At 44.9% G+C, this 27508-nt stretch overlaps 1 protein-coding gene across 4 annotated transcripts in view; it reads right to left on the bottom strand.

Moving 5' to 3' along the window:
- Positions 1–15606, bottom strand: part of LOC143438197 (cilia- and flagella-associated protein 337-like) — a 69094-nt gene extending 53488 nt beyond the window's left edge. For all 4 annotated transcript variants that reach the window (XM_076923854.1, XM_076923853.1, XM_076923856.1 and 1 more), the window contains exons 1-4: positions 15316–15606; positions 10088–10328; positions 1316–1369; positions 238–321 (exon numbers count right to left, since the gene is read on the bottom strand). In XM_076923854.1, coding sequence (XP_076779969.1) covers positions 238–321; positions 1316–1369; positions 10088–10328; positions 15316–15377 — 441 coding nt within the window. In that variant the 5' untranslated portion in view covers positions 15378–15606. The remainder of the gene's footprint in view (positions 1–237; positions 322–1315; positions 1370–10087; positions 10329–15315) is intronic.
- Between the last annotated feature and the right edge of the window lie 11902 nt (positions 15607–27508).

Genomic DNA, 27508 nt, shown 5'->3' on the forward strand with positions numbered 1-27508 from the left:
TAAAAAGATATATGCAAGTAAGGAACAATCTAATGAGTCCTGTTTCCCTCCTAAGCAAAGTCTCTAAATATCTCATTGCTTTGGTTCACCACATTATTTAAAACCCTTTCCAAGTCAAAGGTCTGGTGAACCAGACAGGTCTTGGTGGAGAGGAGAGCGAGCTTACATGGATGCTCAGATCTCATTGGCTCAGCGTTTACAGCATTAACTGTGGTCTGCATGTACAACCCCACTTACTTTGCCATGTGACCTCAAACTCTGCTTCATTATGCATTTGAACGTTTCCATATCCAGCAGCTGGCTTCCTCTCTTTTCATGTTCCTAAAAATTAAAAAAACAAAACAAAAACAAAAACAAAACAAAACAAAAAAACCGAAAGAAAACAGTCAGCTGTGACCTCGCAGACATTGTGTTCTGTGGAGTTCTGAAGAGCCCCATACTCGGGAGACCCTTCCTCAAGCCTCCGGAATCGCGACCACCCAAAGATCACAAGAAACCATACCTGGATGCAATCAGCAGAGGTTTATTAGGGAAAGAGCTGGCAGCCAGCGGTCTGACCAGGTACTCGCGCTGGAGTCAAGGTCCGACCCCCTCGGCCAGTCCTTGGAGGGTTTTAAAGGGAAAAACCACAAACCAGGGGAGTGGGATGGGGTTGTTAAAGATACAAAACATGAAAACAGTGGAACAATTCAGAGGTATTCACTCTAAATGATTAGTGTCATGTGGAAATCGCCCTGCATTCTTCTCAAAAATGTGGTTTTTACCATGCCATTGTGCCCTATCCGGCCATTTCAGATTGCTATCTTTACTTTTTCCGGCTATAGGGCTAGGGCCCCACCTAGGTGGTAGCATCTTTATCTGTAATCAGGAATGCCTTCCTGCCTTGGGCGAGGCTTGAGGAATGTAATCCAGCAAGTGTCCTTTACCTGGAATGTGAAGGCCTGAAATCTTATTTTCAGTTCTGTAAGGCAAAAAATCTACACATATTTCATAAAATGGCCTTTATAATTTTTCACTCTACAGTTCAGGAGCGGAAGGCCACAGAGATGACCTTAGTTAGGCCCACCTAAATGATACAGGTTTCTCACAGGAAGTCTGTTTTGTGCACTTTTTTTGAATCAGTTAAAATAAAAAACAACTTGTTTTCTTTTTTTAAAATATGTTAAGAGGCAACGATCAAAACAATTATTCTTTGTGGCTATTTTATAGACATTTAAAAGGTTGGTACTTTGTACTGAAAAAAAAAAATCAATTATCATGTAAAGAAACAAATTGCCCAGATAGGTATTTTAAAGTTTACCTGGCCAGCTCCTACCTGAAAGAGTGTGTTTAAGAGGCGTAGCTGTTCCAGAGTCACGTGCTGTTCAATCTCACCAAGACAAAAGGAAATAAGTTAGAATCAACAAGGTGAAGACTTTTCCCAAGGAGAAGATGGCAGAGCCGTTCTCCCCAGTACAACACCCGAGAACCCTGAAGCGGCTGGTGTGGTCAGAGGAAGTTCAAATGCACAGCCTCCCTCCTCCCCTAGGATCACCAGATCCTGAGCACTGTCTTTAGAATCATGGGAAGGGGTTCTCACACTGCCTTCCCCCTCCTCCAGTCCAGCTTCTGACAGTTCCTTCTTTTATTTCCGCCAAGGCAGTACCTCCCCTCATCCCCTCTCACTCTCACTCTCTCTACCATTCCTTCCTTCTGGTTCACACCACCCAACAACTGATGCCAGAATTTGGGGCTGGGGGTTGAGCAGAACCAGCAGAGACGCCAAACAGTGAAATTGCAACAACTTGGTGGCTCAGCTCTGTCATCAGCTTTTCGAGAAGAGAGATCACCAGTGACCAGACACTCCGTTTCGTGGGTGTTATTTTGGCTAAACAATGTGACTGGAAAGAGACAGGTTCTCACTTAGTGTGCTCAGCTCAGTAAACAGATCACCAGAGTATATGTTCTAACTCCCAGTCTTTTATCTACTATATAAAAAAAATTTTTTTTAAATCAGCACAAATCCCCAAACATTATAAATCTCAGTATGGCTTATGACAGACGGTGACAGAGAAACTGGCTTTTCCCCTACCAGGATCATCTGAAATTGATGTAGACCTACCTCCAAAGTGGTGGTCCCTCTGCCCCCATTAAACTCAGGCTTGAAAACCCCCTTTTTGGGGAGACCCTCACTCAAGTCTCGGGAAGTCACAACCACCCCAAAACTCGCAAGACACTGAATCTGGATGCAAACAGCAGAGGCTTTATTCGGGAGAGTTAGCCTGCTAACGGTCAATTCGTTTGCTCACACAGGAGGTGAATTGACAAAGACTGGCTGGCTGAGGGGCTTTTTAAAAGGGGAAAACCACAAGCCAGGGAAGTGAGGGGTTGTTAAGGAAACATAACATAAAAATAGCGGAAAATTCCAGAGGAGCCCAACCTAAGTGAGTCAGAGTCATGTGGAAAACACTCTGTATACTCATTCTTCTCAAAAATGTGGTCTTGCCATGTCACTGTGGCCTTGCCCTGTCATTGTGGCCTTGCCCTGTCACTTACTCAACTATTTCTCAGTTGCTCCAGACACGGCCCTGCCCTGTCATCGTGGTCACTAGTTTCTCAGCCCCACCTAGATGACTTGCATTCCTCTCTTCCCTTTTGGATAGTCGGTTCCTGAAACAGGCCAGTCTACACTTTTAGCTTCCTTCTGAGAAAAATTTCCATGCCCTTTAAAGTGAGGCCTAAAGAAAAGCCTATATACATTTTATAAAATGATTTTTATAATTTTTCACTCTACAGGCTGACCCCAAACTATTGGGTAAGCCACCATCTTAATAAGATACAAATATCTTTCAAATTCTACCTTGAATTGAAAGATAGAAAAATCATAAGTTGATCCCCTGAACCCTACTTTTAAAAGCAAAGACATAAAAACCTGTAAGTCAAACACTGTGTTGCCTCAGTCCCAGGAAATTAGCTGACCATTTGAACAGATGGCCCTAACTAAACAAATCTTAAGATTCATGGTGTCAGGATGCTATGGGCCCGAGATTAGCTTGGCCGGGCTTTGAACTAACAGCCCTGAGACAGTTGGTGCCAGGATGCTAAAAGTTTGAGATAAGCCTGACCCCCTTGAACTGGAGCTCATGATATATAGTGTGAAACTACTTCGAAATAGCCAATTATAAAGTGACACACCATGCATCTTAGGAATTTGAGATCAAATGTATCGATGACCTAGTGACCTGTTCCCCCTCCTTCCCCCTTCCCTAACTCCACTCTCAGCCTTCCCCCTTCCCTAACTCCACCCCCACCTGGTTTGTAGATTCACCCTTAAAAGCTGTAAACTTCTTTTGTTCTTTGGCTGAATTCCGCTGCCCCTGCTTGGGCTTGAAGGAAAGACAGCCCTGGCTAGCCAGTAAACCTCTTGCAATTTGCATCAAGTTGTGTTTCTCGTGAGTGATTTGGGGTGCGTCTGCAGTTCTCCACGGATCGGTGAGGTCCTTTTCATTTGGGTTTTACAGAATGAGTCAATAGGTAGAGAGTTGGTCTTTTGCCTTCCTGGCTTTTCTTTCCGATTAAAAGATCAATTAACAATAGCAACAAAGTGTTGCCCTGCCTCCCAGGAGAGGGATCACCAATCTGGAAAGACACTAATTTCTATTTGTTCTATGGATGTACTAGAAATATTGCTGACATAGTAGAGTAAAAACCCTCGTTAATAAAAATAACCGAGGGCAGGACACACAAACCGGTGTGATTGTATAACCCACAAAGGATTCTACGATAATTTTTAATTATGCATGAGACCTGACCGTTCACAGCTACTCCCCAGAGCCAGACCCCGCAGACATGCCTAGCCCCAACCACCTCCAGTATCCATGCATGACACGCTGGCAGCCTTTTAGCATCTGACTGAGTGTGCCCTGTACCCTTCTGTTTCTGTGGCTCTTTGCCTCTTGAACTATGTTTGCTACGCAAACCTCCCTGCCTGCTTCTTGTGCCTCCCTTCAAAAGGAACAGAGTAAAAGCAACCAGAGGTGCGACAGACTCCAAGCCTGTGGCCACGTTAACCAGATTCTTGCTGCCCTTAAGGAAACCATCTTTAGCTCTGAGATGCTTCATCAGATTTTCATGGCACCAAGGAAAGTGAAAATCCAATGATCATCAGCCAGGTTCTTTTGAAAGAGAAAGGCAGCAATAAAGATACGCTTTTGGAAAAACACTGCAACAAAACAGGGCCATTATTGTGCTGTCCCTTGAAAATATAAATCAGGCTTTCCTGTAACTGCATGGTTTTAAGGCAAATTTGGAACACGAAGCAGAGAAAACACATGTCCCTTCTGGACGCTCCTGTGCTTGGCAGGGCTTGAAACTTCCCAACAGCCATCACCAGCAAATCACGTTCTATCACACACACACAAAAATGTTTGAATGACTTGTTTCCCTACAAATAAAAAACAAAGGGAACTGTCTGACTGTTTTATATCCAAACTATCGTGGCTATACAGTGGCAATCGTGAATCAGTCAGTCTGCAGTCGTGGACTGGGCTCTTAGGGACACCAGCCACTGCCAAGCAATGCATTTGCTCCGTTTCAAATGCAATTTCACAGAAAACTCCCGCATCCTTCCCTTCTAAGCACTATTAGAGGGAGTTCTAGGAGCTCTGATTCTGCTTGTCCCTCCGTTTTGCAGTCTCCCCAAGGCAAGCAGGTTTACGATTAGAATGCTTTTCCCAGAAGGGTTCATTTGCCTGCTGGTTGCTCATTTACATCTCAAATGAGCTCGTCCATTGTTAACAGCAGAGCAGTACTCTGCTCCTTGCAGGAAGAGTCTCCTCTGTCAGGGTGGTTTACAGCTAATTTCTCTTCCACGACAGGGGAATTGACTAATTAATCGAATAAAGTATCCCTTTGAAAATCTATTTCTTCCTACTGGGCCTTCCTGCTCCTCCCTGCCTCTGTCACAGGATAACTTACCCTTTGAAAATCAAGTATTCCAGGAAGTAAGGAAGGGAAGGGTAATGGGTGAGAAGATGGGTGGGAGGATGGGTGGGAGGATGAGTGGATGAATAGATGGAGATGGATGGATGTGTGGATGGATGGAAGAAGAAAGGCAGGCATGCAGACCAGCCTATGTCATGAGTGGCTGTCTCTAAAGTTTCACAAAATGGATATGAGCTAGCAGAAAGAGAGAGAGAGAGAGAGAGAGAGAGAGAGAGAGAGAGAGAGAGAAAAGGACACACAGAGAGAGATATGAGGAGGCAGGTCCCCTAGAGGGGATGAGCTCCATGGAATTATGATTATTCCCATTAAAAGAAAATTTAATGGGTCCTATGAAAAACTAATAAAAAAGGGGCCTTGTAGATTCTTTCTCCCTAACCTGAGTAGCTGAAGCCGCTGCCTTCAGGGTTTGCCAACCAGAGGCCCAGTTAATCAGTTAACAAAGAATGCAGAGTTACAGGACAAAGGGCTGCTGAATCATCCCAGGAATGAGCCGGCCATGGAGATAAGAGAGATAAACATCCATCTGTAGGAACTGCACCCCGCCCCCATGGACCAGTTCGGCCTGCTGATGTTCAAAAATTGTAAAACAACCAATAGTGTGCACCTGTGCGAAAGTTTCTCCTTTTCCCCACCCTGAGCTTATATAAACCCTAAATCCCTGAGCCACGAGGTCGATGCTCCTGTCTCCTACATTGAGACACATGTCGGCCTGGAGTGCTCCACCATTAAACTACCTTGTGTTCTTGCATCAAGTTGGTCTCTCGTGTGTCCTTTGGGTGCATGCCATCCTGAGACTCGAGTGGGGTCCTCTTCCCCCCGAAGGGGTTCATGAGCCTTTCACTATAAACTGAAGAGTTTCCCAAAGGCCAAGGTGTTAGAGTCTTAGTCCCAAGCCTGTGGCACTCTTGGGGGTTGGTGGGGCATCTAAGAGATGGGCTTAGTGGAAGGAAGTTCAGACATTAGGAGCTCTGACTTGAAAGGAATATTGAGAATCTGGCTCCCTCTGATCTCTCTTTTTGCCTTCCAGATGCCATGAGCTGGTTGGGACTCCTCTGCCACACACACCCTCTACAGTGATGCCACCAGCCCACAGCAATATGCTGAGCCCACTGACAGTGAGCTCAAACTCCTGGCCATGTGAGCCAAAATAAGCCTCTCTCCCTTTTAAGTTGTATATCTTGAGTACTTGGTCACAGCAATTGTGAAAACAACTTTTTTTTAATTTTTAAATTGTCATATGAGTGAGGGATTGTGCCAAGGTCTTTTAAAATCACAAGGATGTGAGAGGCCTTTTAAAAAAGCTACCTTGGGGACTGGAGAGCTGGCGTAGTGGTTAAGAGCACTTGTTGCTCTTGCAGAGGACCTCAGCATCCACATTGTAGTTCACAAACATTTGTAACACCAGTTCTAGGGAATTCAGCAGATGCATACACAGTAGGCAAACATGTGTGCTTACAAAGCATTCACATACATAAAACAAATAAAATCATCTAAAAAATTTTTTAAAAAAAGGACTGTCTTGCTTTGAGAAGGTTGAGATTGGAGGGTAAGGTGTTCAAGGCCAGCCTGGGCTACACAGAAACAAACAAATTCAACCAAAACTAAAAACATTTTAAAAATCTATTAGATGTCAGAAAATCAGTAAAGTGACTTCAGTTTAAAGACAATTCTCATAAGCTCTGGCATCCCCTCCTCAGCTGTCTATTGGTGAGTTTCTTGTGTGTTATATGCTAGGTGCTTTACATGATCATGGTGGTAGTTTTAGAATACCTGGCCTCCAGTTTATGTCATCTCTGCAAAACACACCAGAAGTTCTACCAGGAGAAGATACACATGCACAGGAGGCCAGACTGCCACAGTCACCTCTACCACATGTGTCTTAGAGCAGCCTGCAGTTTTGCTTTCCCAAATACTTGAATCAGCCAATCAGAGAACAGAGCTCTCTGACTCAGGCCAATGAGAAAGCAGAGCTTCTTGTGCCCTTGAGATTTTGTGGTTGTTACACAGCACTAACAAGGCAGTAGACAGCTGATACACGTCTATTAAGGCACGTTGATCTTTGATCCCATTACAGATTTAGAATACCACTCCCTCCACCGGTATGTATGTGTGTGCAAATCCAAACACACACAATGTGTCACACATGCAACAGTTTCGAAATGCACTTATCTTAAGTGTGTGTGAGGCACTATTTGATCTTGATCCCAATTCTATGTTATTTTTCCTTTCTCTAAGTTGGGCTCCTTGTCTACTAAACTGATATCATGACCCAGTGGTGGGTCAGACCCTGCAGTTTGGAAGTCACAGAAAACTGTGTCAGAAGACTTCATTCTGTTAGCAGGTGGGACTCAATATCATGAACCTCTTGGCTCTAAAGAATAGATATAAATAGGTACTTTAAAAATCTTTGAAAGAGGGCTGGAGAGATGGCTCAGTGGTCAAGAGTGTTGGTTGTTCTTCCAAAGGTCCTGAGTTCAATTCCCAGCAACCACATGGTGGCTCACAACCATCTATAGTGAAATCTTGGGTCCTCTTCTGGCATGCAGGTGTACATGCAGATACTCATACATTTTAAAAAAAAAAACTCTTTAAAAAATGTTTGGAAAAAAAAAAACCAGCTACAAGCTTCCTGGTTTTGCCTCTATACCCCTTCCCCCACCTCCAGGAGCTGACCTTTCTCTTTCAAGACTTTAGAGATACAACCATGACTGTCCCCTTCAGGGAGCTTTTTCTGAGTCACTATCCCTACTTGCAACGAATGGATGAGTCTTCGACAGCACTGGCCATGGTGACTGGCTGGCTGCCCATACCCTGACAGACCTACCCTCAGAACCAAGAATGTCCAGAGTCTGCAAGACTGCCTAGGTGAGGCTCAGAAGGAGGAGGGCAGGTGCCTCGTGTATCAGGAATGGAGTCTGCAGCTTGTGGATGCTCGGAAAACATACAATGAGTGGACTGAAATGATTTCATGCTTTTGGTTGTATTTTATCTCTGAGAAAGGAAATTTGACCTGGTTCTTTATATATTTAAAACTCTAGCCCCATGTGTCACCAATCAAACTGACAGACTGCATATGAGGGCACCATCGTCTGGATACAATCCTTACATCAGTGGTCTGTGTGCCGAGATTTTAGCTGTGGACCCTTTAAGAGGCAGTGCCTGGTGGAAAGGGATGGAGGGGTGCTCATGTGATTTGCTTAGTTTTGGAGAGAGAATGAAGCATCTCTTCTGCATGCTGCCTGCTGCTTTTTTCTCAGCAATGGTATAATGCAACCAGCTTGATCCTCTCCAGATGCAGGGTGCCTGAGTTTTTCCAGCCACCACAATCGTGAGCCAAACAAGGCTCTTTATAAATTGCACAGTGACAGGTGCTTTCTTAGAGCAACAGAAGCAGACTGCAGACTCGGATGGTGGAATACCATGCTATGTGTGCTTCAGCCATGTGTCAAGAATGGTACCCACAGCTGGAGAGATGGCTCAGTGGTTAAGAGCACTGACTGCTCTACCCGAGGTCCTGAGTTCAATTCCCAGCAACCACATGGTGGCTCATAACCATCTGTAATGGGATCCGATGCCCTCTTCTGATGTGTCTGAAGACAGCTACAGTGCACTCATATACATAAAATAAGTCTTAAAAAATGGTCCCCACCCTTACAGGCCTTTCCACTGATGGTGACAGATAGTCTAGGTGCCACCATGCTTCTGGTTACTTATATACTCACACTTGTTGAACAATGACAGTGTCTTCAAAGGACTGAAAGTGAAACTTTTAGAAGTTTCTTGGTTGGGAGTAAAACATGGGGAGGGTGAGGTGCAATATGAAGAAGTTGGCCTAGGGTGGTGGAAGCAAGTTTGGGCTTCTCAGAGATGAAAGGAATCTGGAGTCCCTACTCATTAACCTGGGCCAGTTCACACATGGGCAGGTCCTTAGTCATAAACCTGGGCCAGTTCACACATGGGCAGGTCCCAGTCATAAACCTGGGCCAGTTCACACATGGGCAGGTCCTTAGTCATAAACCTGGGCCAGTTCACACATGGGCAGGTCCTTAGTCATAAACCTGGGCCAGTTCACACATGGGCAGGTCCTTAGTCATAAACCTGGGCCAGTTCACACATGGGCAGGTCCCAGTCATAAACCTTGGCCAATTCACACATGGGCAGGTCCTTAGTCATAAACCTGGGCCAGTTCACACATGGGCAGGTCCCAGTCATAAACCTGGGTCAGTTCACACATGGGCAGGTCTTCCTGTGCTTTTTGGTGCCATTCATCATTGAAGCTGTGTCAACGTCTTCTTTTCCTACATCCAAAGCCAATACTCTGCCCTGTGAACCACTCTGACTCTTGTCTGTTCTACCATAAAGTTAAAATAGCTCCTGCGTGCTTCTTGTCCCACTTAAATCCAGGCCATTATTAGGTCACCTGTCTTGTTCTGCAGTGGCGATGGCCCATAGCACCCTGCACCTTCACCCAACAAACAAACAAACAAAACAAAACAAAACAAAACAAAACAAAACCCCAGTGTGTTCCAGGCTGTATCATCTGCATCCATCAGTTATGGAGAAATGGTTCTGTGTTTGTGGGAATGCATCTCCCTCTTTAGAACCTTCCTCTAATTCTTCTGGTGTCAACCTAGGTGGAGAGTCACTAGATCTTATGATGTTTCTCATCTTAGCTTCTTAAAGGACCCTCCACGAAGTCACCATCCTGCAAGGCGAGTTGGTTCTAGCTATCTGCCCTGTGGCCTGGCACAGTGTTCTAGTGCACGTTTGACTGTGCGCTTAAAATTTACCAGTTAGGGTGAGCCTCTAGCTGGAGATAGCTTAGTTGCTAGAATGGAGCTGGGTCTTGAAACGCTGTGGGCGAGCATCCGAAGGAGACAGAAGAGAGATGTAGAGGCCAGCAGGGCCCGGGGTACCTAGGGGTGTTCCAACAGCAGCGGGGTGGGTACCAAGCTCATGCAGAGGGACTTGAGTATGACCCAAGGTTTTCACTGTGTCGCTGGTGGTGAGTGAACTCCCGGTATGCCTAGGGAGCCCAGCCTCAGATCTCTGCTTAGATTTGCCTGGGCGTGAGGTCGCAGTAGTCTGGTCTCTGCTTTCTTACCTTTTCAGCCTTCAGGCTCTGGGCCAAGTCTTTGTGGCGCAGAGGCGTCCTCCTGCGTGTGGGCTCTTGGGTGCTGAATGAGTGGCTGCGCATTCTTTCCTGAGTGAGACATTCCCGCAGCAGCCAGATGGGGGGCTCCACACTCTGAAGGCCGGGATCCCCTGAAGTCCGAGGCCTCGCAGGGGATGTCTGAGCTCGAAGCAGCACAGGCTCCCCCAGGATAGCTGCTGGCTTCCAGATGCTGCATGGACACCACATAGACATAGTTCCTTTAAGGGGACTCTGAAGAATTCTGGGGTCCACCTAACTTGGCTTATGCAAAACTCTGGGCAGCCTGGACAGTCATGGCCTTAGATAGGACTCTCAAATTCAGAAAATGCTTTTGGGGGGTGTGGGGACAGGGCCTGTACTGTACTTGACCAGAATAAGAGACATAGGCCGAGCCTTTCTCACTGTGGGAAGGGCGGGAGGGAGGGTCAGCCCAAACCAGGTCCTCATAAACCATTTCTGTTCTGACGGAAAATAATAAGGACGTGAAGATGGGCCAAGGCAAAATTCTGTGCAAGTGAAGGATTGTGATTAAATAAATCAACACATCAAATCAAAGTGAATCTGACATATATTTCATATTTTTAATTATAGCGCATGGTAATTAGCTATAAATGACGGCATCTTTAAACAATAATCCTAATTGCAGTTCATTTTGTCACAGTGTCATAGGATCCCCAGTGGTACCCTGGATGGCAGGTTCTCCCAAAAGAGGGTTTACATCTTAAGGAAATAGAGGCAGCGATGGTTTGTAGACTTCTTTTGTGAAGCACAGAGCCCTGTAGGAATTTGTACTTAGAATGATGTGTGCTAGGCCCCTGCTTAAACTACAGTGCAAACATCTTGCTTGTTACTAGAAGAAAAGTTTTCTCTTTGGCTGCCCAACAAGGCAAAGGGAGTTTGTAATCCCATCCTCGTCTTAAGAGTCACAAGACAGATCGGGTAGCCTACGGAGAGGTTTTGCTTAGGGAATATCAGCCATATCATGGTCTCCAATGGCCCTGCTTTCTAGTCAGCAACAAGCCTGTCCCGCTGAGCTCGGTCTGAGGCTACACTGGGCACCCGAGCCATCTCTACCTGTTCTCACCGCCTTCTGACCTCCCACGGCTCCCCTATGTACCCTCTGCGCATGCCCAGTCCGCAGAGCCCGCAGACCCACAAAGTATATCAAAGAAAGCTGGTGCAAGCAGGAGCTTAAAGAGCGCTAAGCAATTCAGACGAGAGCTAATACAAATCATCACAGGGGTGCATTTGTGCGGCGGCCAGATCAGAGCCAACACGGGTGCCCTGGGCTCCCTAGAATTCTGTCTGCCGAATGTGCTTGCAAGGCTGGAAGACAGCAGCCTGCTTCAGATCATGAGCTGGCATGCCCTGGTTGCCCATGGCAACCCAGCTGCACTGGAGTGCTAGCATTTGTAAATGTGTGTGGGCTTAAAATTGTATTATTGATTCTGTCTGAAAGACGATAGTCTGATTTGTATATAGCTCAGAATAAATTAATCATTATCCTTTACAGCCAACCGAGTATGAATATCCTTTTTTTCCCCCTGTACCTTGTCTTTTGAGTTGAGAGACAGCAAAATGCATCAGCAGATGTGAAATGAAATGTTTCCCATAACAACCACACTAGAGGAATCCACACCCAGAGTACCCGCCTGAAGAGCCATCCCGAATTACTGAATAAATAGAAATGGATCAGGGTGGGATGGAACCAGCATCGGGGGCAACCTATTCTAAACGAACTGCAGGATATGGTTTGAACTACAGTGAAATGCAGCTGTGGAAAGGGGGAACTATAGGTCTGCCCAGGCCTCCCCCTTGCTGGGGTTTCTCTTCTGTTGTCATTAGCATGCTGCACATCCCTGGGCAGATTGAGGTATCATTGCCCCAATTCTCTCACCTTCCCTCTGTCCATGGCCCTTGCCAGTAACTCTGTGCGTCCTTCCATGAAAGGCATCACGCGTTGCCCTTGACCATGGCCTTGGCTTAGTAGCTCACTTTGACTAATTTGACAGAGTGGCAGAGAGCCAATAATGAGAGGAGACTTTAAAGGACTCGGAGAGTCGTCCTGTGGTGCCTCTGTCATGCCTGTGGGGAGAGCCTGCCTAGCCATTGTAACTTCAGCGGGAATGCAAATGAACACATGCCGGACAGCTACCATCCCCACCAAATCCAGCCACCAGACCTCTACTTGGACAGTTTCCCAGTCTAGAGCAGTTAGTTACTCCTGCCAAGCCGAGGATACAGGCCCAGTGCTGAATGCAACCAAGGTTTTGTGGATGCGTGCTGACAGGCAGTAGCTGACGAACATTGTCTCCCCCCCCCCCATCTGTCTAATATTAGGGCCCTCAGTGGTATGGTTTGAATATGGTTTGCCCACAAAGGTCCCACCTACAGCAGGGTGATGATGGGAAGTGTTATGGAACCTTTGGTCATCAGAGGCATGAGGTGGTTCACAGGTAACCCCCTTGCAGAGAGCATGGTGGGAAGGAAGGATCCAGTCCTGGCTCTCTGCTCCTGGTTTGAGGTACAATGATTGACTTGGCCATGTGCAAGCTCCTGGCATGACCTTCTAGACCACAACGTGATGAGGCCAAGGAGTGATCTTTCCTGAGCTAGCGCCATCGTTGAACATTAGGCTGCTGACAGCAGAATGGATTGCTTTAAAGCCTCAGAAGGTACTGTAAATACCAACTTCCATCAGAGTGGACATGTCTACAGAATACCACCATCTTAAACTTGTGCTTTTTCTATCCTTCATCTTCTACTCCTCAGTCAAAGTGTGTCTGATACAAACGCGTTTAATCAATTTCTCACAAATGATATGGAATTTCTACCATAGACTGTGGCCCTCAGGATGGTGTATTAAATATCACATTGAACAAAGGAAAGAAGGTAGGGTAGATACGTAAGGAAAAAATCAGGACTTAGCATTTAGGAAACTTAGTCTACATTTCTGTTGCTGTGATAAAACACCAGGACCAGGGCAGCTTAAGGAAGGCAGAGCTTCTTTGGGATTTATGGTTTTGGAGGAATAAGAACCCACTCTGGTTGAGAGACATGACAGCAAGCAACAGGCATGGTGGCTACAGTAGTCACTGAAGGCTCACATCTTGAGTCCCAAGCATGAAGCAGAGAGAGACAACTGGGAATGGTGGGAGGTTTGAAACCTCAAAGCCCGCCCCCAGCAACATGCCTTCTCCCACATAGCCACACCTCCTAAGCCTTCCCAAACAGTGACACCAAGTGGAGACACCAAGTATTCAAATGCCAGAATCTACGCATGTCAGCCTCACTCAAACCACTGCATTTATTATTTATTAAAACACTAAGACGTCACTAGTTTGGGAAAATAAAATAATAATAAAAGCTACGCTTGCAATGTGCTGGATCAGAGGTATTGCCTAGGTGTGAAGGGAAAAATGCCAAGTGGATAGCGGAACATCTTAGGAGAGGGTCGAGCTGAAGAGATCAATGTGGAAGAGGGACCCTAGAACAGTAGATACCACCCAACACCAGAAGACAGGATGAGCTTTTCCAAGCAGACTGCAGAGAGGAGAAGCACAAGATGGCCTGGCTTGAATCTTAGGCATCCCTGTAGTTAAACAGTATGCAGAGGAAGATGGGTAAAGTACCACAGAGCAGCTAGAAGAGGAAAAACCAGGAGAGCACAGCGGGAAGACAGGAGTGGCTTGCTCTGCCTTCCCATCAGTGTCAGTCCTACCTTCTCTGGCTTATACACTCAGTTTCTGCTTCAATGTTGGGTTATTGCCCTCCAGGAGAGCAACAGTGTCTTGCAGGCTCAGAATCAGAGTCAAGGATTGGCTATAACCATACTTATTGGTTTGGGTCTCATTTTAAACACGATCATGTGACTGAGCTTTGGCTAATCATGTTTGAGTGGACACCCACAGAGTGCCTTATGGGCAAGATTGCTGTGTCCAAGACAAAAAGGAGAAAACATCTCTTCACTGAATTCAGATGGAGATGCCTCTGCTTCGGTCTTGCTCCATACGCCCAATGTTGCTGTTGGGGGATGGGCACTTTCCTAAATGTTTAGGCATGGTGGCTCAAAAGCTGGTTCTTGTGGCTATACAAGATTACGTGATGTGCAGCCACAATTCAATGGTTCATTTCATCTCATTTTGGGAAATAACAATTGCTTGTTTCTCTAGGTACCTCGTGGCTAGTCTTACCGCTAACCTAATATGGTTGCAACAAACATTTTTCTTCTACTCTGAGAGAGTATTACCTCAGGAGACATGGATCAAGTTTCTATTTTGAAGTTTCATTGTTTTTGAAAACAGGATCTAGTATATATTAAACTGGGTCGCAGACTCAAGGCCCTCTCACCTCTGCCTCTAGGGTGTTAAAATTACAGGCACTCACTCCCAGGTGCTTAAACGCTTTCTAGAAGCATTTCAGCATCAACACTTGGGAATTGAGGAGGCTGGGCTGAGGAGACTGGGGAATATTCTAGAAATTAATTTTCCTGTGACTTTGGAAAAAACTCATGATGGGGCAATGTGAGAAGAGGAAGAGGAGAAGGAAGAGAAGGAGGAGAAAGAAATGAAAAAGAAAGAGGAGGAGAAGCAGAATCCTTATGGTCAGGAGAAGGTTAGACACTGACATAGAAAGCACCCAGAAGTAAAACTATCCACAGAGACACTGCAGTGCCTTGCATAAGGAGCTCCTGATGTCACGGCCACTGCAGCTGTAGGGTTCAGGACAGCCTCACACGTCTTTAATTGTATTCTCTTTATCCAATAAATGCTTCTGAAAGAGCTTTAATTTTGCGTTAATCAAAAGCTCTCTTATTTTCAGGATTGACTCAAATTCAAGTGTGTGTGTACATGTGCGTGTGTGTGCGCGCGCACGCAATTAAGTTATCAAGGCAGAGGGTCTGATAGTGAAGAAAAATTCCCTAGCAACAGCCAGTTAAACATAGAGCTGGAAGCCTTACTGTGTGTGTTGTTCTTGCCAGGCCGAGCAGGGAGCTGGTCACAGTGACAATGGGACAAACATCCCTCCATCTTCCTTGACAACACAAACAATTACCTTACCTACACAGCTTGTGTTGACAGTAACCAGATCCAGGCCTATACCCCAAGCTAAAAGAATTCTAGAAAACTTTGTGAACATTTTTTTCCCCAACAAAAACAAAAGCAATGTTTTCTTACCTGCTATCCTGTGATGTTTCTAATCTTCCCAAAGCAGAACACGATCTTCGTCTCCAGCTCATGGTAGCAGGTGTCGAGAACTTTCAGGGACCCCTTTACTGATTGGAATCGTGTCCACTCAGCTGTTTGGAACAGTTTTAAATGGCCAGAGGGATGCCGCATGAAAAAAAACTGTGTTTTCTTACAGGGAGCAGTCCATGTTGGTGAGGTCTTCCCAGGACGGAGGCTCCGGTGCCTACAATCAGTGGCACGACCTGTAACTGGCGCACCTACCGGCTATAGGTTGCTCTTTTCTCCACCCCTCCCTGGGTAATCCCTTTACAGGTGTTAGTAACAGATAACCACGTGACCTTGTGGGAAGAGAGAATGTGAGGGAGTGACCAGCTCTGGTCATACACATGCTTTGTCACCTAGTTCAGAATATACTCAATATGACCATAGCATACAAGGTACCATCTGCCATTCAAGACTGAACTCTGGTCACCAGTCCTACCCCTTTCCCACCTTCCCTAGCTCCGACCGCAAACTTCCTTCTTGAGGGGGCTTCTGACAGAACCTTTGGAACCATCCAACACCTCAGGCCTGACAAACCCTTCTCCTCTCATGTGGACTACAGAGTAGCCTCCAATGCCCTCTCCCCGCACCCCATGTCTTTCTACTTCCCTACCAGATAAGACTGAGTCAGATGTTGAGCCTCTAAAACCCCACTATACCTCTTATTTCATTGGAAGAAAAATCTAAAGAATTTACTGTAGTTTCAAAAGCGCCCCCTTCTGACCGACCCCTGCTACTGCGCTTCTCTCTTCAGTCACGCAGGACGCTCCACTCAATTCCCCTGCCCGAGCCTCCTTCCTAGATAGCAATAAGATTCCCAGTCACGCCCACCAGTGACAAACTCAGTGCCATTTTAGCCCACTAGCCTATTTGATTCTAATTTCTCCCCCAGGGCTACTCACTGCGTTGTATAGTTAATAGCACATTATGAGCGTATCTTCGACAACGTATGTTTTTCTGTATCTCACGTTGATGCACAGCTCTAAGTTACCCGTCAAGTTCCCCCCATTTGTAACAGAAGCTCCACGAATGTGAATTTGCCTCTTATGCAATTCCAGAGCCTTGAATTATGTGTATGTGGCGTTAAAGGAATGAGCAAGCGAACAAGCGAGCTAGCAAGTGAGTGAGTGATGGCGTCCAGTTTGCCAAGTTTCCAAAGACTTCATCTACTAAACCCGTATAATAATCCCAAACTGTTTTGATTCTCACTATAGAGAAAGAAAGAAGCCCAGAGTGGGCATTGCTAATTTCAGATTGCGTAGTCAGTACGGTAGGATCATTTCTGTTTGAGGATGACTGAGCTCTGTACTAAATGTGGGCCCCTTTGAACTGTTCCACAGTTGTGTCACCTGTGGCTTCCCATAACATCCTATAGAAAAGTAGGGGTACACTAATCTTTTTATCTATTTTTTAAATAGTTTGAGGATTTCATACACGAGTACTGTACTTACATCATTTCCACACCTTTCTCTATCCACTCTTGAAATTCATGATGTCTTATTGTTACACATACATACACACACATATCATACACACACATACACACATACATACACACATACACACATACACATACACACATACACATACACACATACACACACACATACACACATACACACACATATATACACACACATTCATACACACACATACATATACACACATACATACTCACACACATATACACACACATACATACATACACACACACACATACATACACACACACACATACACACACACATATACACACACACACACACACACACGTCCAAATGATGTTGGTCATATGTACACTGTTGGGGGCCAACTTTTAGCAGAAAGCGGCTATCAGCTTTGCAGCCATCTTGAGCCATATACCCTGACATGAGACTTGGATTACAATAGCCTACAACAGCTGAGCACACTCTGATAATCTTGGTTTAGATACCTTGGGTGTGTGAGATTAAAGGTGTGTGAGATTAAAGGTGTGTAACTTAAGAGTGTGACTTAGAAGTGTAGAGATCAGATTTAGAGACAAGACCTAAGGGCATGATTAAAGGTGTGACCAAAAGGCATGGCTTAGAAGTGAGACATATAAAAGGCAGAGGCAGAGATATATACTCTTTAGGGAGACTCTTTAGAGAGTACAGCTAGACTTGGGACTTGGACTAGGAAGAGAGACTGAAGAATAAACGGGATTGAATCACACTCTGTCTGGTCTCCATTCTTCGAGTCCATCCTCACTCTCTCTCTTGATGAACCCCGACCCTAGGACCGGAGCGGCAGCTTGGGCCGGGATACAGTGGCCGCCAAACTTGGGGCAGCCCGGGCCTCAACATTTTGCTCGGACTGTGACAGTACATGTGTTTAAAGTTGACCATTTGGTATTGGATAACCTATCAGGGAAACATATTGTCCCTCAGCCATTGATTGTAGCTCTTCACGGAGTGGCAGGACACTTTGTAATTCTCCCTGCTTAGTCCACTTCGGCACGCCAGCCAGTGTTGTTATGCAGGTCCTGTTTGAGCAATCACACTGCGGTGATTTCACTGGCATGGCTTTTCTGTCACAGCTAGAAGACACTACAGCTGCAGCTGTCCTGACCCTCTGGCTCTTAGAAACCTCTGCCCCATTGTCTGCGCTTCTCTCTTCATGTTGTAATTTTGGATCCTGTAAATGAGTTCTTATCCTGTATAGAAGTCTGATATTAAGGTCACGTTTTGCCATGGTAACCTTCTGTGTAGGTTTGGTCTGGCTTGTCCCCAAAGCTGCATTTCCCCTGTGCCTCATAGGAATATTCTGTCCAAAGCCCATTCTATTCCAGCTGAAAAAGAGGACCATGGGCATTTACTGACGTGTGTGTGTGTGTGTGTGTTTCTATAATGGTGCTTCCATTAGCAGTAGCAATACACTAGTTTTATATCTTCCCTATGTGTTTAAAGAGCTCATTAGGATGAGTTTATAAAAGTGTAATCTTGAACAGATTGCCAAGCAGAAAGAAAGTAGGTTAGAAAGTGGCGATATCCCATTTATAAATAACGTTTGGCAAATTAAGCTAACTAGCAGTGTGGCGACTCTGCTTCCCCCTATCCCCATAGTAACCAGCACAGCTCTGAAGTTGTCAACTAGCGTTTTGTATTAATGAGATTTCCTAGCCTACCTTTTCATGGAGCAAGATAGCTGGACTGTTTCTGCATGAACGTCGACAAAGATGGGCACACAGCTTTCCCCTCTAAATTTACTTTTATGTTGCTGTGGTTAACACAAGCAAGGCAACTTACAAAAGGAAGAGTTTGTTTGGGATTATGGTTCCAGAGGCCTAGGGTCCATAATGGCAGAGTAGAGGCAGCTGGCAGGCATAGCAACAAAGTGCTGTCAGCCAGCCAGCCAGCCAGCCAGCCAGCCACACACACACACACACACACACACACACACACACACAGAGAGAGAGAGAGAGAGAGAGAGAGAGAGAGAGAGAGACAGACAGACAGACAGACAGACACAGCATAAACACAGACAGACAGGCAGGCAGGCAGACAGACAGATAGACAGCCACAGACAGACAGACAGACAGAACTGAAAGTGACTGGAGGATTTTAACTCTCAAAGTGCTGCCTCCATGACATACTTGCTCCAGAAAAGCCATATTTCCCACAGCTCCCACAAACAGTGCCACCAACTGGAGACCCAAATCCTCCAGTAATATCGTAAGCTATGGGGAACATTCTTATTTAAGCCACCACACTAACAGCCCTTGCTTGATGAACAGAAAGCTTTCTAATACTTCCTTATCTTATATATCGATTGATTAATAATAATGACACACTTTTAATGTAAACTTTCCACGTATATGAGGAGCTCATTAGGGAGATTAATAAGAGTAGCCAGACTGACTCTCAACAATCCAGTATACAGGACAGTTGTACAGACTGACACAAAGAAAGATGACTGTGGGGAGGCTCAGCCACACAGGAGAGGTAACAGTGGGGGAGAGACTGGAGTGATAGCCCAGATCATTAGAAGCCGGAAGAAGCGGGGATTCTCCCCGGCAGGCTTAAGAGGACAACCCCAGCCAACACCTTAATTTTTGCTTCTAGCACTCAGAACTACACGATTACATTCTTTGTTTGTTTGGTTCCTTTTAAGCCATTTGGCCCGTGGTGCTTGTTCATAGTCGTAGGAGACAGACTCAAGCTGTTACGAGGTTCCTTTCCCCATATTGTTGGTTCAACTCTGTCCTTATGTCAAATCTTTGACTGTCTTTCCATGAAAGTGCTTCTTAAATTCTTAATGATTTGAAAGAACTATTTAAATACTTGGTAATAGAGGGTGCGAATAGCTCATGGTCTCCCAAATGTTTACGTGGCTGAAGTTCTCTCTCTCTCTCTCTCTCTCTCTCTCTCTCTCTCTCTCTCTCTCTCTCTCTGTGTGTGTGTGTGTGTGTGTGTGTGTGTGTGTGTGTGTGTGTAGAGAATAAATACTGGGCTGGAGAGATGGCTCAGCGGTTAAGAACACTGACTGCTCTTCCAGAGGTCTTGAGTTCAATTCCCAGCAACCACATGGTGGCTCACAACCATCTGTAATGGGACCTGATATCCTCTCCTGGTGTGTCTGAAGAAAGCAATGGTGTACCCATATACATTAAATAAATAAATAAATAGAATAAATACTGTTTTAGATTTATTTGGGCCATAGTGAATAATTTTACGTTTTGGTTTGGTTTTCAGTCTATGGAATAGTTTTTATTAGCAATTTTTACTAATAATTACTTTTATTTTTTAGAGTCTAGTCGTTACCCCCATTTTGGTTTGCTTTCCACAGTTCCTCATCCCATCCCCCCACCCCCACCCCGCCACATCTCTAAGAGGATGTCCTCACTCCACTCCCAACCCCAGGATTTTAAATTTTAGAATGACAAATTTAGCAGTCTAAGTTTCTGCATTTTACGGCACATTTAGTTAGAAAAACCTTCCTTAGGCACAGACTTAAGACAAAACAACAACAACAACAAAAAGAAAATCTTTTAGAAATTGGATGATTTATTTTTCTTTCCTTTAAAAATTCTGATATTTGGACAAAAAAGATGCTGTAACCACGGAGCATGCACAATGCAGAGAAGCAGAACTTAGAGACGGTAATGATAGCAGGTGTGGAGGCCCGGATGCAGATGCTACCGGACACAGGATCGCTACATTGCTGAAGAGAACAGGGGACGGTGGCGCTGCCCATGGGCTACAAACGTAATGGTCACGCCCAGGCTGCTGGCTAAATCGCTGGCACCGGGGTCAGGGTGCTATACAGTAGCCTAACTGCAGGATCACCCTGGCTCTGAGCAACGGAAAGGTATCCGAGATGAGAAGTGGTTCATTTTCTGGGTTAAATCTCCTGTGATCTGCGCCACTGCAGGAAACCATGTTGGTTGATGCTGCCATTGACTGCTCCGGGCAAGGAGGCATCTTTTTGCAGTGGTATCTATGACTGCAGACTCTCGAGAATGAGACACACTGAAGGCTTCTGTGCCAACTTGCCTCCCTCCCCCACTCCTCAAGAAACAGTCTAGACATGGACGTATTGAAGAGAATCCTTAAAAGTTGTAATCAAGTGTAGCTCTTCACAGTTGATGGCTTCTGGTGGGTGTTTGGGTGAGGTGGGGAAGGACTCAGTTTTCTTTAAGGGGCTGGCCACTGAGAGGTTTGACCACCATCCAATGAGGATATGGTTAATACAGATGTGAGTTTTTTTCTTTTCTTATTTTTTTTTTTGGTGGGAAGGGGGCAGATGGATTGGAGAGTAGACCTGGGAAGAATGGGAAGTGAGTATGATCTGGGTTTATTGTATGAAGTTCCAAAATAATTAATAAAAACTATGTTGTGAGGAATTGACACTTATTATAGCAATGTAAATAATAAATATGTCTATTGTGCATTATGATTCATCTATGTGGAGTTTGGTTTTATTGACAAGTAATGTATAAGTATATCTTTCCCCTGCCAAGGTTAGCTTTGGGGTTGTTCATTCAATAAGCCAGTTTCTATGGAGCTTTTTATTGGCACCTTTATTATATATCAAGTTCTCATATATATCATTTATATTATATTAATATATGTTTTATATTACATTAATATATTTTTTATATCTTTTTCTGGAGACTACTTTTGTTCTATTAACCTGCTCATCTCCCCTTGCACCTGTAAGACAGTTTTCAATGACTTTTGATGATGCGGTCCCAAGAGTACATAAAAGGGATTGGTGACTTTGGTGGTGGGGAGAGCTTTAATGGTGCAGGCTTTGCAGACAGTAACTACCTCATGTAGTCCTACCTAAGCTTGTCTCAGCTCAGCCTATAGCAGCAGGAGCAGAAAGTAGCAGCTTTTGCATACAGGAGGAAGGACTCTCCAACTAGGACCGTCCTACTAAAAGATTCATCAGCCTCCAGAGCATGCAGCTGTAAACCTGTGGGGGATATTTCAGAAGCAAGTAGAAACACCTCTTGAAACATAGGAGGGGTGGGCATGGGAGGTGGGGGAGACAGACTGGGCACAGAACTGTAGGTGGAGGAGAGGAAGAAGCTCAGACCAGGTACATGGTGCTTGCTTAAGAACTATGCTTAACAGAGTCCCAGAGAGCTCTCCAACCACAAGAAGTATCAGGAATCATGGCTGTGGAAGAGACCACCCTGAGACACCTAAGAAAGAGCAGAGACCTCCAAAGAAGAAAAGGAAATTTTCTAAGGAGAAACCTGAGGCTGCTGCTAGCTGTACAAAGAACAGCACAAAGAAAAAGAAAAAGTCCCAGAAAGCGCAAGAGGATTAGGGTGGACCTGCTTGGTGGGAGGGGCATACCTTATGGTGGCAGCTCCTGCCCATAAACCCCAATAAAAACACACACACAAAAAACCCCAAACCAACAACAACAACAACAACAACAACAAAAGAGCAAAGACTGAAGCAAGAGCAGCAATTGAAAAAGCCCTTCTAAGAGTTCATCTCCAAGATATATAAAGAACTCAAGAAATCAAATGTGCTGGTTTAACCAGGAATGGCCCGCACAGACTCATGCTTTTGAATGCTTGGCCCATATGGTGGAGTGGCACTATTAGGAGGTGTGGCCTTGTTGGAGGAAGTGTATCATTATGGAGGCGGGCTTTGAGGTCTCCTATGCTCAAGCGATGCCCAGAGGGACACACAGACGCCTTCTGCAGCATGTGGATCAAGATGTAGAACTCTCAGCTCCTTATCCAGCACCATGACTGCCTGCATGCCGCCATGCATCTCATCATAATGATAATGGACTAAACCTCTGAAACTGCAAGCCAGCTCCAATTACAGGTTTCCCTTTATAAGAGTTGCCTTGGTCATGGTATCTCTTCACAGCAATAGAAACCTTAACTAAGACATCAAAACAACAACAACAACAACAACAGAAATCCCCAAATAACCCAATTTTTAAAATGGGGTACAAATATAAACAGAATTCCCAAACGAGGAAACTCAAATGGCTGAGAAGCACTTAAATGCTCAACATCTTTAACCAAGAGGGAAATGCAAATCAAAACTACTTTGAGATCCCATCTTATACCTGTCAGAATCACTAGGATCAACCAAACAAGTGACAGCAATGCAATTGCTGATGAGGATGTGGCGTAAGAGCAGCTGGTGGGCGGGTACACTGGTATAACCACTATGGAAATCAATATGGCAGCTCCTCATGGGAGCTGGGAATAGATCTACCTCAAGACCTAGCTATATCACTCTTGGGCATATATTTACAGGATGCTTCACCGCACCACAAGAACACTTGCTTAACCAGGTTCACCGCTGCTCTCTTCATGATAACAGAAATGGAAAACAACCTAGATGTCCCTCAAGGGTAGAATGGATAAAGAAAATGTGGTACATTTACACAATGGAGTAGTACTCAGCTGTTTAAAAAAACGACAGCATGAAATTTGCAGGCAAATGAACGGAACTAGAAAAGAAAATCATCCTGAGTGAGGTGTCCCAGACCCAGAAAGACAAACATGGTATGTATTCACTTCTATGTGGCTATTAGCTGTTAAGGCAATGGTAATCAACCACAGATGGTATGTGTAGAATAAGGGACTAGAAGGGACAACAGAGAGGTCTCATTAGGAAATGAAAATAGAATTGGTATTTATGGATGGATGCGGTGGGATCTGGAATGAGAAGATCAAACAAGTAGGAATGGGGAGAGGGCGGGGTAGTGGGAGAGAATATGAGAGTGCATGCGTATATGGAGGTGATCTAAATGCCAAATAATGGAAGAGAGAGAGAGAGAGAGAGAGAGAGAGAGAGAGAGAGAGAGGTTATAAACTCAGATACTAGGATGAAGGGTAACAACAAAATCGTCATTTGTTCTGGTTATGAATAGCTGTCATTCTTTGGTTACAACTTGGTGTGGCTTTTGTGTGTGTGCTTTTGCTGTTGTTGTTTCCCCTTTTGGGTGCTATTGTATTTTGCTTTCTAGAGTTTGTTGTTGTATTGGTTTTGTTGGGGGGAGGGAGGTTATATCTTGAGAAAGAGCTTAAAGTTGGGTGGGTAGAGAGAAGAGAATCTGAATACTCTCTGGGGGAGGGAGAGAATAAGACCAAAATATATCTAAATGTAAAAATGGTTTCCAATTTAAAAAACTGAAAAAGGTTAAGGAGGGGGCATTTGAGAAGAGTTAGAGGAAGGAAAAGGAAATATAAAGTGATGTAATCTCAAAAAATCACAAATAATTAAAATATTAATTCATTTTGCATGGTTTATTCGTTTATTCTTCTGAGATAGAGTGGTATTTTACTTCCAGCACGAAGGGAAAATGATTGACCATCTTTTTTTGCGGAGAGAATGCACCATAATTCGTTTCGCTCTATGAGAAATATAATTCAATTGTTCAAGGAGTAACACTTGGTACTTGGTTGCCTTTGTTTTTTGCTTTATAGCTGCAGCCCTGGGAAATGTATTCTGCATAACAAAGATCTAAAACTCTCCTATGGTCCTCACTTCTTACAGAGTTTGCTGTTTTTTTTTTTGTTGTTGTTGTGTTTTTTTTTTTTTTTTTTTAGAAGAAAAAGAAAAAGCCTCTGAAAGGCAGTCACTACCTAAACAGTATCTACTGATAGGTGAGTGCACCAAAGGAGTGCTCCCATCTCAAAGTGTGTGCTCCCCTTCCTTTGTTGGAATCTTTACCACAGGTGCTGGTGTTAGGAGCTGGGGCCTTTGAGAGGTAATTACAAATGGCTTTAATATCTTTATAAAAGAGACCTAAGGGCACAGGGAACCCTTCAGCCAGACAAGATGTCAGGCATGTGTCAGCAGCCAAGCCCTCGCCCAATACCAACTGGCTGGTGCCTCATCTTGGTATGACCGTATATATCCAAGGGTGTATAGGGAGGTTGGTTATAGCAGTCTCAATAGCCCAAGACAAATCACAACAACCATCCACTCAGCTCCACTTCTGATGCCAACCCCTCCTAACACAGCCATTCATAGGTGGGAAAACCATCCAAGGCTCTGCCATCCTACACTACAAAAGTTAGCTGCATGTAAAAATTCAGCACCATTTTCCCTTCTGGCAATGGAGACGTTGAACACTGGTGAGGGCTTCTGGTGTTTGCCGGAGGCCCCAGGAACCAGTCTCCGGCTGCCCTTTGTGGAGTTGGAAAAGCAGAGGATGCAGACGCCCAGTGGCTGGATGTCACAGCACTGGAAGATGGTCTGCAAACATTCAGTCTAACTGGGCATCAAAATGTTACCTACCACCCTTGCCTGGAGAGAGAGAGGGAAACTAAATTCATTTTACTCAAAGAATTCCATCAGCAGGCATTTGGCAGACCGGCCTGGCTTCCCTCATCACCTTTCGGTCAGGGATGAGAAATGGCGGTCACTGGAGAAGCATTCCATTATCAGAAGTGATCATCAGAGTTCAAGAAAGACAAGTGTGGCTGGGGTTGGGAATTGCTTGGCACCGCTCTGACTACTTCAACTCCACAGACACCAGGAAAAGCTGGCCTTTCTCCCTGATCCCTCCAGACGTCTGGACACCATAGTCTGGGAGCCCTGCCTTTAACTGTGCTTTGCCTCAGCCTAATGCGTGATGGAAAGCCTCCCTGGCTTTCTCCCTTATTCAGGACTTGGAATTTTTCTTGTTTGCTGAGCCAAAAGGAAGGCAAGGATCCTTCCAGGAATAGGGAAACAACTTCCTGGATTCTTAAGATAAAGTGTCCCAGGGATGATTGACACATCTAACCCCTCCCAGGGTTGGGGGGCGGGGCGGGAGGCCAGTAAATACCATCAGCCCTTGGGTTAGGAAGAAAGTGTCTGTGAAAGAAGACAGGCAGTGGTGGCGTGCAAGCCAGCAGGGAAGGCTGCCGTGGCGAAACACCGGTTTTGGTGAAGCAAAACCCTGGTCCTGTGTCTGGTGTTTTCCCTGAAATGGATAACGAGGACACCGAATTCAGCTTTCCACTGAGGTTTCTTAAGGCCAGAAGGCCATTGGAACAACACTAAATCCCCTTCCCAAGATATAAGGAATGCCTGGGGCGCAAGCGTGAGCAGCTTCCACTGGTTCCGTTCTAGGAAGGCTCCTCTGACACCTGCTCCTTTACTCAGGACTCAGCAATCGGGTTCCAGGCACCTGTTCTGAACGTTTAGATGAAGGATTGGGGCTGCATATATTTCATTATGTGGAGGGTAAGAAAACCGTGTGGTTTGAGGGCGCTGTTTTTCTGTAGCACTTGGCCTGTGTGAACGAAGCTAGCTGTGAACGTCACTGGAAACAGCATGGAGACCCAAAGGAACCCAAAGCATGGAACCCAAAGGAAGCAGACAGACATGGCGCAGATATTCAAATTTGACTTTTAATGCTTTAGGACTTTTTTTCCCCTTTATTTTACCCGCCTGTTTTGCTTGCATGTGTATCTGCACACCACATGCGTGTAGTGCCTAAGAAGACCAGAAGAGGGAGGTGGATCACTTGGAACTGGAGTCACAGATGCCTCTTCAGGAGCAGACAATGCTATCAAAAAAGCTGCAGCATCTCTTAAGCCCCAGATGTTAAATTTTGAATTAACTGAGGAAAATGCTAAAGTCTCCAGTGGAAACTCAGACAGCGCGTAAGACCAAATGTATGTGAGTAAAGCTGGAATCCACAGAAAGACAGACACAGAAACGTTGGTCATGAAAATACAGCAACAGAAACGAACAACCCATTTGGAGGCTGAACAGAAGACTTGATTCAGACAAGAAAAGAACTAGACTATGGTAGACAGTCAACGGATGGCACTTTCAATAGATGCTTCAATAAAAGTCAATGTAACTGAAGTATAAAAGGCAAAAACAGTCAGGGAAGAAAAAGAAACACCGTAGAAATGTGTAACAGTATCAAATGATGCATAACTGGAACTGTAGAAGACATATTTAAAGACACAATGACTGAGAACTTTCCAAAGCTAATAACAGATGTCAATCATCGTTTTGGGACACTCAGAGAACAATAAACAGGATACATACCAAAGCTGGCCAAAGACGAAAAAAAACCACCCATTTTATAACATATTCAGAATATTGAAAACAAAAGATGGAAACTTACAAGGACAACAAGAGACAACAGAGATATTTTTGGAACTGACACCAGGCATTGGTGGCTGAAAGAACCAAAGCCTGTTGAAAGAGAATTCTGTGGCTGGAAGAACTACTTTTCGAGAACGAAGGAGAAATGGCATTTTTAGGCAAACACAAAGTGACAGAGAAACATTGGAGGCCTTTGGTGCTCCAATGGTAACCCCGACAACTAACCTTAAACACAGTCCATCTCCTGCCCAGGTTAATATCGCACAGGAAGGGGCTTCCAGGGAGAAAAGCTATGAAAATGGTAGAAACAAATTCCCCAGAGAGGGGAACATGGCACCAAACAAACTCAGATGTCCAGAAAAGAAAAGGGCTGGACAGATCAGATGATTGTGTTGTAAATAGTGTTGTAAATAGCTAATTTTGCTTAAAGATGTCTAAAATTCACAGAAACATGCATTAACATGTAAAACAATAAACATCACATTAGCAAAAGGGCAAGAAGGGAGGAACTGGGAACATGCATGTAGAAGACCTGCAAATACTTTTGGGACCATGCTATTTGGTACAAAGTCTGATTA

Source organism: Arvicanthis niloticus, chromosome 24 (genome assembly GCF_011762505.2).
Source record: "Arvicanthis niloticus isolate mArvNil1 chromosome 24, mArvNil1.pat.X, whole genome shotgun sequence".
In the NCBI taxonomy this organism is placed as follows: Eukaryota; Metazoa; Chordata; class Mammalia; order Rodentia; family Muridae; genus Arvicanthis; species Arvicanthis niloticus.